This window comes from Chiloscyllium plagiosum, unplaced genomic scaffold (genome assembly GCF_037043375.1).
Source record: "Chiloscyllium plagiosum isolate Xiang-an unplaced genomic scaffold, Cpla_swu_hap1 HiC_scaffold_30, whole genome shotgun sequence".
Lineage (NCBI taxonomy): Eukaryota > Metazoa > Chordata > Chondrichthyes > Orectolobiformes > Hemiscylliidae > Chiloscyllium > Chiloscyllium plagiosum.
In genome coordinates this window covers 55605461-55615892 of record NW_028270168.1, presented here as the reverse complement: position 1 = coordinate 55615892, position 10432 = coordinate 55605461, and the positions used below count along the sequence as shown (strand labels likewise).

At 41.7% G+C, this 10432-nt stretch overlaps 1 protein-coding gene across 1 annotated transcript; it reads left to right on the top strand.

Annotated features, from left to right (window-relative positions):
- The first annotated feature begins 6492 nt into the window (after window positions 1-6492).
- On the top strand, window positions 6493-10034 carry LOC148142203 (putative G protein-coupled receptor 139). The gene is made up of 2 exons (XM_087977029.1): window positions 6493-6562; window positions 9118-10034. The coding sequence occupies exons 1-2, from the start codon at window positions 6493-6495 to the stop codon at window positions 10032-10034; spliced, it is 987 nt and encodes a 328-aa protein (XP_087833155.1).
- The last annotated feature ends 398 nt before the right edge of the window (window positions 10035-10432 follow it).

Here is a 10432-nt window from a genome sequence, read left to right as displayed (position 1 = left end):
TCCAGTATGTACTGGAGGGTTCACTCTTAGCTGTTCTAAAATGGAAGTGTTGCTGTATGGCCCTTACGGACTGCACTGTGATGTTCCCAATGGTCTATTGCTCTTGGTACACAAGGGATTTTTGGTTGGTGGTGGTGGGTGGGTGTGTACTGAGCTGCGTATCAAAGAATCGGTCTTTATCAATGTGGACTTGTTGGCCAAAGGACCTGCTTATGCACTGTGGAGATTCTATTCTATGAATTTTAAAACTGCCTGGGATTCAGTTTTGTTTTGTTCATGTGTAAATAAATTCTGTTTTGTTTAAAACCAAGTAGTTTGACCAGCTGCGTCACTCCTGGAAAATTCATCTTACATCTGCTGCTTCAAATAATGAGAAAAGTTAGATTTGGGCGACCTTCTTAAAATATTTTGAGTAGGGATGTGGGTTTGGCCTTGTCCATAACGTGCAGAAGCTGCAACATTTGCCTATTCACCTCTTCTCTCCTCACTGTCACAAGGCCCAAACAGACCTTTCAGGTGAAGTAGCACTTCACTTGAATTTTTTCACTCCAGTCTACTTTCATTGTGTTCACAATGTAATCTCTTTTCCATCAGCGAATATAAACAGAGACTGCCTTGAGGAACACTTTAACTGTCTGTAGAAATAACCCTGATCTTCGGAATGCTTCCCATTTCAATAACTTACCTTGCTCTCACGCTAACATTTCAGTCCTGGACTGCTGCAGTGTTCCAGTGAGATAAGCAGGAGGTTGGAAAAACACAGCAAGCCAGGCGGCATCAGGAGACGAAGAAGTCAACATTTCGGTGTAACCCTTCTTCAGGGCTGAGGGTGGGGGAAAAGGGGAGCTACAGATAAAGGGGTGGGAGGTTGAGGGAGGGTTTTGATAGGGGAGAGGGGTACTGACAGGTACGACAGGTGAACACAGGTGGAGAGTTGGTCAATGGGAGGAATGAATCCGGTTGGTAGCTGAAAGGAAGCATCAGTCAGGAAGCTCAGAAATAACCTGCTCAGTGATGCCCAGTTTGGGTTCCGCCAGGGCCACTCAGCTCCTGACCTCATTACAGCCTTTGTTCAAACATGCACGAAAGAATTCCAGAGGACTAGTGGTGGTGACAGCCCTTGATATCATATAACAAAGAACAATACAATGCAGAACAGGCCCTTTGTTCTCAATGTTGCGTCAACCTGTGAATTAATCTAAGCCCAACCCCCTACACTATCCCTCATCATCCACATGCTTATCCAAGGACTGTTTAAATGTCCCGAATGTGGCTGAGTTAACTGCATTAGCAGGCAGGGCATTCCACAACCTTACCACTCTTTGAGTAAAGAACCTGCCTCTGACATCTGTCTTAAATCAATTTGCAGCTATGCCCCTGCGTTTAAGCTGATATCATCATCCTTGGAAAAAGACTCTCACTGTCCACCTTATCTCATCCTCTGACCATCTTGTATGTGTCTATTAAATCCTTTCTTAGCCTTCTTCTCTCCAATGGGAACAAACCCAAGTCCCTCAGCCTTTTCTTATCATGATGAAGGGCTTTTGCCCGAAACGTCAATTTTCCTGCTCCTCAGATGCTGTCTGAACTGTTGTGCTTTTCCAGCAGCACTCTATTCCGGAATCCCTTTTCTCATCAGACCTTCCCTTCAGACCAGGCAACATTCTGGTAAATCTCCTCTGCACCTTTCCAATGCTTCTGCATCCTTCCTGTAATGGGGCGACCAGAACTGTACACAATATTCCAGTGAGGCTGCATTAGCGTTTTTTACACTTGCAGCATGACATCACGGCTCCGGAACTCAATCCCTCTACCAATAAAACCTAACACACTGCATGCCTTTTAACAGCACTACCAACCTGGGTGCCAACTTTCAGGGGTCTATGTACATGGACACCAAGATCCCTCTGCACATCCACACTAGCAAGAACCTTTCCATTGACCCAGTATGCTGCCTTCCTGTTATTCTTCCCAAAATGAATCACCTCACATTTAGCTGCATTGAACTCCATTTGCAACTCTCAGCCAATTCTGTAGTTTATCCAAGTCCCCCTGCAACCTGCAACATTCTTCCAAACTGTCCACTATTCCACCGACTTTAGTGTCATCTGAAAACTTACTAACCCATCCACCAATGCCTGTGTCTAAGTCATTTATAAAAATGAAAAACATCAGTGGTCCCAAAACAGATCCTTGTGGCATACCATAGTAACCGGACTCCAGGCTGATTATTTTCCATCAACCACCACTTGTTGCCTTCTTACAGAAAGATAGTTTCTAATCCAAACTGCTAAATCACCCTCAAAATCATGCTGCGCATTTTCTCCAATAGCCTACCATGTGGAACCTTATCAAAGGCTTTACTGAAGTCCACATACACCACGTCAACTGCCCTACCCTCATCCACATGCTTAGTCACCTTCTCAAAAAACTCAATGAAGTTTGTGAGGCATAACCTGCCCTTGATGAAACCATGCTGAGTATCTCCAATCAAATTGTTGCTTGCTAGATGATTATAAATCGTATATTTATAATCCTTTCCAAAACTTTTCCTACACTAGACGAAAGGCTCACAGGTCTATAATTACCTGGGTTCTGTCTACTGTCCTTCTTGAACAAGGGCACAACATTTGCAATCCTCCAGTCTTCTGGTACTAAACCTGTAGACAATGACAACGCAAAGATCAAGGCCAAAGGCTCCACAATCTCCTCCCTAGCTTCCCAAAGAATTCTCAGATGAATCCTATCTGGCCTAGGGGCTTGTCTACTTTCACACCTTCTAGAATAGATAACACCTCCCTCTTCCTAACCTCAATCCATTCTCGTCTAATAGCCCATATCCCAGTCTTCTCTTTTACAATATTTTCCTCTTCCAAGGATGCATTTAATCAAGTGTAGCATCATGGAGCCTTTGCAAAACTGGAATCAATGGGTGTCAGGGGGAACGTTCTTTGGTGGTTGGATTCATACTTGACACATTAAAAAATGGTAGTGGTTGTTGGAGGTTAGTCATCTCAGCTCCAAGGCATCTCTGCAGGATTCCTTAGGGTAGTTTCCTCTGCCCAACATCACCTTTACAGCAGCCATGGAGAGGAATAGGAACTGACAGTTCGGGAAGGTATTTAACTGGGGGAGGAGAAATTATATTGTTATTAGATAGTAGCTGTGGAATATAAATTGGGAACAATTATTCTATAGGTAATGCACAACAGAAATGTGGAGGCTGCTTAAGGAGCACTTGTTGACCCACTGAGACAGGCAAGGAATGGTAGGTGAAGGAGCCTTGGATGAAAAGAGAAGAGGAACTTTTCGCCAAGAGGAAGAAAATTGCACACTTGAGGTTGAGGAAGCAAGGATCTGGCATAGCTTTAGATGATTACAGGGTAGCTAGGAAAGAATCAAAAATGGAACAAGGAGAGTGAGGCGGAGGCATGAAAAAGCCTTGATGGGAAGGATTAGTGAAAGCCCAAAGGTGATCAGAGAAAGGATAGGGATGATCAGGGATAGTGGAAGGAACTTGTGCCTCGAATCTGAAGAGGTAGGGGCGGCCCTAAATGAAGGTTTTGCTTCAGTATTCACTAGAGCAAAGGACCTTGTTAATAATGAAAACATCATGAACCAGGTTAATAGGCTTGAACAGACCCCTCTGGTTCAGGTGTAGACCACCCTGTTTGTAGAGATCACACCTACCTCAGAATGACCCCCAATTAATTATCCAGGTATCTGAAACCATGCCTCCTGCACCAGCCCTGAAGCCACGTGTTCAACTCCTTTCTCTCCTTATTCCTCAGCTGGCTAGCACATGGCATGGGCAACAAACCAGAGATAACAACTCTGTCTGTTCTAGCTCTAAGCTTTCAGCCAGGCTCCCTGAATTTCTGTCTTACATCCACATCCATTTTCCTATCTATGTCATTGGCGCCTATATGGACCACAATTTGGGGCTAAACCCTTCCCCCGAGGAATCCCGAAAACACAATCTGAGACATCACGAACCCTGGCATCTGGCAGGCAACACAACAACCACGAGTCTTTCTCATTCCCATCATATCACCCATCTGATCCCCTAACGATGGAGTCCTCCCTCCACTACCCTTCTGAGCAACAGGGACAGACTATGAGCCAGAGACCTGTACCCCATGGCCTATGCCTAGTATTTCCGCCTCATCCCCGCCCCCTCCCCCCCAACAAAAGTATCCAAAATGGCATACTTGTTATTGAGGGGGACAGCCACAGGAGATCCATGCACCATTTGCCGGTTCCTTTTCCATCCTGTGAATGTAACCTTCTTCCTGTCCCTGAAGGGTGACTACCTCAGGGACACTAGTGGTGACCCTTGCCTCCCACATTTAGCAGGAGGAGCATTCAACTGCCCTAACCTCCATTCCCACTGTTTTGAATTCCCAAATAGACTACCGGGGGGGGGGTGGGGGGGTGGGGGAGTAGTAACCTTACCAATACAGCGCAGAGAAACTTTTTCTTGGTTAGAGGAGGAGGATGGGTGGGGAACACTACCGAAGTCATTTCCAGTACAACTGCCCAAATATATTATCTCACTTGCTCAACAATCCCGTGTTGGCACCTACTCAGCGTGCGCTCCGCCTAATCATGAGGTAAGCCCTTTTAAGGGGGAAATTGACCTTCTCGGCAGCCCCCTGGTTCTTGCGCCCGTTGCTCCCGAAAACAGAGGCTGCTGACTTTCAAGGTAAGTCCTTTAAAAAAGACTAACACCTAGGTCCTCACCATCAAAAACGGATCTTTGTGTCATGTACAAACGTACTTATCATCCGTCCAAGTACCACTTCCTCCAGATACTCATCTACATAAGTTATGGATATCACAAACAGTTATGGAACAATAATGAATGCAGCGCTGACCACTGTGGCACGCCACTGCAGACCGGGCATCAGTCAAAAAAACAGCCGTCTCCCACCATCCTCTGTCTCCTGTCAAGAAGCCACACTTTGGATCGAAATTGTGAACTTGCCCTGGACCTGTTCCATTATTTAGCAGAAGCCATTGAAGTGCATGGTTTGGACAAACTGCTAAAACGGACGCATGAAACGGGAAAGGACATTGTTCTAGCATCTTCCAATTGTGTTTGGGTGATTGTTGCCAGCAAAGCAACAGGAAATGTCGAATTTAATGTTGTCTGTAGGAGGTTGCTTCATCGGTATAACTGGCTTGTACATGTACAAAAATAGTGAACTGGGATATGCAATTTAAAACAAGCCAATGGAGCGGAGTCCATTCAATGTTGATGGGCATGTTGATTGCATCACCGTGATCATGATTGACAGCTGACAGTCAGAAACTGGAAAAGTTTAATGCATTGAAAGTCAATGTTAAAATTTAAAATGAACGATATCAAGGTTTGAAAGGGCGACAATGGAAATACGAATAATTGATCTTCGGTGCTGCCTGTGAAAACAGGGACTGATCAAAATTGAAATGAAACCGCTGAACGTACCAACTTCACATTCAATGTAAGTGCACAGATCTGCACTTGTCAAAACTGAATATGCATTTCATGAACTAATCTTGTCTTGCTTCGATATGACTGGCTCACCTGTCCAACTAAATTGAGTGATCGGTCTGCCAAAATGGGACATAATCTTCACTGCACTAAATGTAATTTCTGGACCGGAACTGGATCTGTCTGTACTCTGCATTATTAAACTTAAATGCATGCGACTGCACTGAATTTAACAATTCTGATGATTAAGTGCCGAAGAAAGTACAGAATTATATATGATTAAATTTGTTGCATTATGAATGACACCAAACTAATCTGACATTGAACACAGAATGTAACTGATGAAATAGACCAATTTTCGGTAAAGATACAAAATGCTGAACAGGATATGTTGTCACAGAATACACATCTGTTAACTTTCACAAGTTCAGCCTGAATGAACTTTGCAGAAATGGACCTGCTCTCGGGCAACTGTGCAGGTCACAAAGAAGCATAACATTAACGTCAAACTACAGTATGGTACACATGAAAATGTCTGCCTCTATACACCCAATGTGCAGTACTGAACTGGACTGTGCACACTTAAGGCATGCATATGATGTTTACGAGAATAAGTATCTTGGACACATTACTTTTTGGTAAGCATACGCAATCACAGAAAATCAAAATGAAAACACGTCCTCATATATTCAAAAAAAACTTCGCCATGCTTGGTCAGGAGCGTTCTCTCCCACATGGCACTAAGTGGTACTGTCCAGGCTTCCATTATTTCTTAAGAATAAATATTATTGTGATAATTCTGGATACATATCTTTTTTCTCTTTAGACACTGTCACAGTACATGAGAAAATGCCGTTCCATCAACAGATAAAAACAAATGAGCATCAGCTGCACTACTTTCTTTCTCAGAATAAACTTCACGCCTGGAGATTTAATTTTATCCCAGGAGACTGACATCAGGTATAAATGTGAGTACGTTTCCAGGAAGTGCAGAAAACTCAAATGTGTAGTTTGAAATGCATGGGATACCGATAGGTCCAGTATTTGCCATTTACTATCCCATTCTTGCCGCTATTGGAGTTCCAGGTAAGTTATTCTCGTTAGTATCTGATGCGTTAATCATCAAGTAAGTGTTTGGAATTCCATTTCACCTGTCGTGTTTTTCTCTGCATTTGAAAGGTGTTTTTTTGTCTCCAAATTTGTTCAGTCATCATCCGACTTAATGCAGTTAGTTTCACTCACGTAATTTATCATTACTTTTGCGTCATTTTAAACAGTAACGGTGTTAATTCCACATTTTATCAGATGAAGGATGTTACTGACATAATCTATGATCTTAATGTAAACGAAATTGTCTTCTTCATTATTGGCATTTCACCACTTTCATTGCGCAATATCCTCATATTACCTGCACAATTCCTTACTTGTACATTTAGAACGACTTCTTGTGTCAGGTAACACTCATTGCTTCAACTGTCCGATTTCCAACAGCATCTAATGACGGAGACGTAGGTATAGTATATTACTACCCTTAGTGAGTTTGAATTTATGTACTATATTCATAGTGTAATTGCAATTGCATTTACGTTGTTGATAAAGCGGTTTTGAGTGAAGTACCAGGAATTTTAATTGGCGTAACTGCAGTTGAATTGAGCATAAATAATATTTTCGCCCCATTATCACAGTGTAATTGAGATTTCATCATGAACTTGCCACTGATGCTGTGGCTGAAACATTGCATTGAACATGTGAAATAAAAGACACTCACTTTTATCATGTGCCTCCTTTGAGGCCAATAATCCTAATCTCAATCTGGAATTAGAGTTTTTGTTCTCATAAAGAACCCCCACTGTGCTATAGACCAAACCAAATCCTCTCAAATATGTGGATATTCCAGATCTTAACGTTTTTATTACTGTAAAGGCAAATGTAATGTATTGCATTCCAGATGCAATTGATCTTGCCAAACTGTTGGATTTAAAGAAAAACGCACTTTATCCTTTCACTATAGTTAAAATACAATGAAAGAAGCCAGGAATTGGATTAACGTAACTGTATGGGGAAACTTCACAGAATACTGTAATAGGTACAGTTACAAATACTAATTAACTGTTCCAATATAATAACATCACTTGGAGAAACGCAAATTCAGAAAACGGATTGTCTTACACGCAACTCCTGTAGCAGGTAGAGGGCCCCACAGCTTTCAGCTGTAATTGAGACAGGGAAAAAATAGCTTCCATCTTTTCAAGACTACAAGAGCAACTGCTACAAACTGAACAAAAAATCTTCCTTTAGTGAGCATTTGGCCGCACCCAGACAGGTTGTTCCAGTTGTTGCAACTTTAAAAGAAAACAACGCGACACAAGCCAGTTACGGGTTCTGGTGCACTGCTTGGTGCCGCTCAGAGATACTGAGAACTGTGAATGCTGGAGAGTAAAGGGTGGAGCTGGAAAAAGCACAGAGGAGAAAAGGAGTCGCCGGTTCAGGTTCTGATGAAAGGTTCTGACCTGAAATGTCGTCTCCACTCCTGGTCTAATGCGGTTACACCGGGTGCACTTTATCCAGCTCTATTCTTTATCCACCACTGTCTTAAAACGTTTCTTCAAATAACACCCAGGGCAAAATTCTGTGCTTATAGCCACAGTATCGTCATGCTCTTCATAGCTCCATTGGCTTTCGAAGGAGCATCATGATCGAGCACAAATATCTGCCTTTTCCACTGTATTCTTGCACACAATTTTCATCTGTACACTTATCCAATGATCTCTTGAATGCCTTCGTGACGTCCTTTGGAAATGTGTTCCATACCTTAGGCAGTCACTGTGTCAAAAAGATTTTTCTCACTTCAAACTTCCTTCTTTATTACATCGCTTTAGGTTTATGTGCTGTCAATTTTTTCCACTTTATGAGAGTGAATAGCTTAACCCTGTACACTCTCCAATCCATCCTTCATTTTGAAAACATCAATCAAATAATGTCCCCGCCTTTACACTCCAAGCAAATAATCTCAACTTCTTCAATGCATCCAATAACCTGAGGTGAAACAATGGTTCCCAACATGGCGCAAGATATATAATGTTTCAACCTGTAGTTCAAGCTGTCAAGTCATAATCCAGTGAAAAGATCAAATTATCAATTACATCCTGTGTAAACCTCCTCCACAAAGTCGCAAGAATGTTGATTCACTTACGGTTGTTTTAGGATATTTATGAACAAGATGAATGCAAATGTTTCCAAGATATAAATTGAGATGACACACGTCTACTGTCTGTGAAATGCAGTCCTCATAATTCTACGTTTCCAAATTTATACTGACTTTTAAATTTTAGGGTTTTTTCCCTGTATTTTCAATATTTCTTTAGTAATGTATGTCCCGACTTGTGTTTGTTTCCTTGGTTTCTCCTTAATGACGTTTCTTCGGATTCCTTTGATTTTTGAAATTCTGTCAAAACATTTCACTATGAACGAGGAGAGCTGTGGTGAGGCTAATGCACAATTGCTAATAGTGTAAAGCATTCCTTCAACAGAGATTTAAGATCAACATTTTAAATTTCATGAGAAATCCAGGAAATGGATTATTGTTTTTTGAAGTCAAAACTGCAACCAAATTATGTTTTCCCTGTCTCTTTCCATCGCAGCAAACCTGGCAGTGATTGTGATCTTGTCTCGAAGAAGATGTGGTCTCTCGAGATGTATCACATATTATCTTATCTCGATGGCAGCAACAGACCTGCTGGTCATTATCACGGTTGTAATATTAAACCGGATTGCTGGGATTTACTTCCGATTTAGTTTCCTGTCTATCACACCAGTTTGCAGTGTTCGCAATTCAGTAAATTTTGCAGTCATTGACAGTTCTGTCTGGTTAACAGTGGCTTTCACCTTTGATCGATTTGTGGCCATATGTTGCCAAAATCTGAAATTAAAATATTGCACAAAGAGGGTGGCTTCCTGGGTGATAGGAATTGTGTCTGCACTGTTCTTGATAAAAAATATCTTTGTGTACTTTGCTTATGAACCTATATACATAATTGACAATACACCCCGGTTCTGTGGTCTAAAAGTAGAATATTACACGACCATGGAATGGGCTGCATATGACTGGATTCGTTCCATTTTAACTCCTTGTCTTCCCTTCATTCTGATTTTATTGCTAAATGTTTTGACTGTCAGGCATATTTTTGCAGGCAATCGAGCCCGTAGGAGACTCCGGGCTCAGAGCAATGGAGAGAACCAGAGTGACCCAGAGATGGAGAAGCGCAAAAAGTCCATAGTTTTACTCTTTGGCATCTCGGGAAGCTTCATCTCGTTATATTTGTTGTACTTCGTTACAATCATTTACGTCCGAATTGCAAATATTCCCTATTCATCTGGTTCTGATATCAGCAGAGTCATATTTATTGTCCAACAAAGCGGATACATGCTTCAGCTGTTGAGCTCTTGCATCAATCCATTTATTTATGCTGGGACGCAGAGTCAAATCAGAGAGGAGGGAAAGAATGCTATGAAATATCCATTGAGACTCTTTGCGAAAATGCTCAAAAATGCAAAATGAAGGAAGCCAACATGAACTCTCATTCACATTGCAGCCTTCACTTTTATTGGCTTTCTTGACAAATAACTTTTCCATTGAGAATCTTTGAAATTCTGATCTAATACTTGTGTAATATATAATGACTGAACACTATAAAGTCATGTGCATCTGCGCTACAGGTTATTCTGTTAATTCCCAGTTATATTGCATATTTGACGTTAGTTTGCATTTACAAGAGGCTAGAGAACAGTGGGGTCTCTTAATCTTCATGTCCTGTGTGAATATTTGAATCTCTCATCTAAGAAAGTTAGTAGCTAGCTTATGGTTATGCACACAAAATCAGGAAAATTACTTCAGCTGTTCAAGCATGCAATATCACGTTGGCTCTCTGGAGGGAATCGTTTACTTTGTTTTCGACT

Bases quoted from the DNA above. Each gene is read 5' to 3' on its own strand.
- LOC148142203 (XM_087977029.1), top strand. From the start codon at position 6,493: ATGCATGGGATACCGATAGGTCCAGTATTTGCCATTTACTATCCCATT. The intron at 6,563-9,117 runs GTAAGTTATTCT...TTTCCATCGCAG, and splicing joins TGCCGCTATTGGAGTTCCAG to CAAACCTGGCAGTGATTGTG.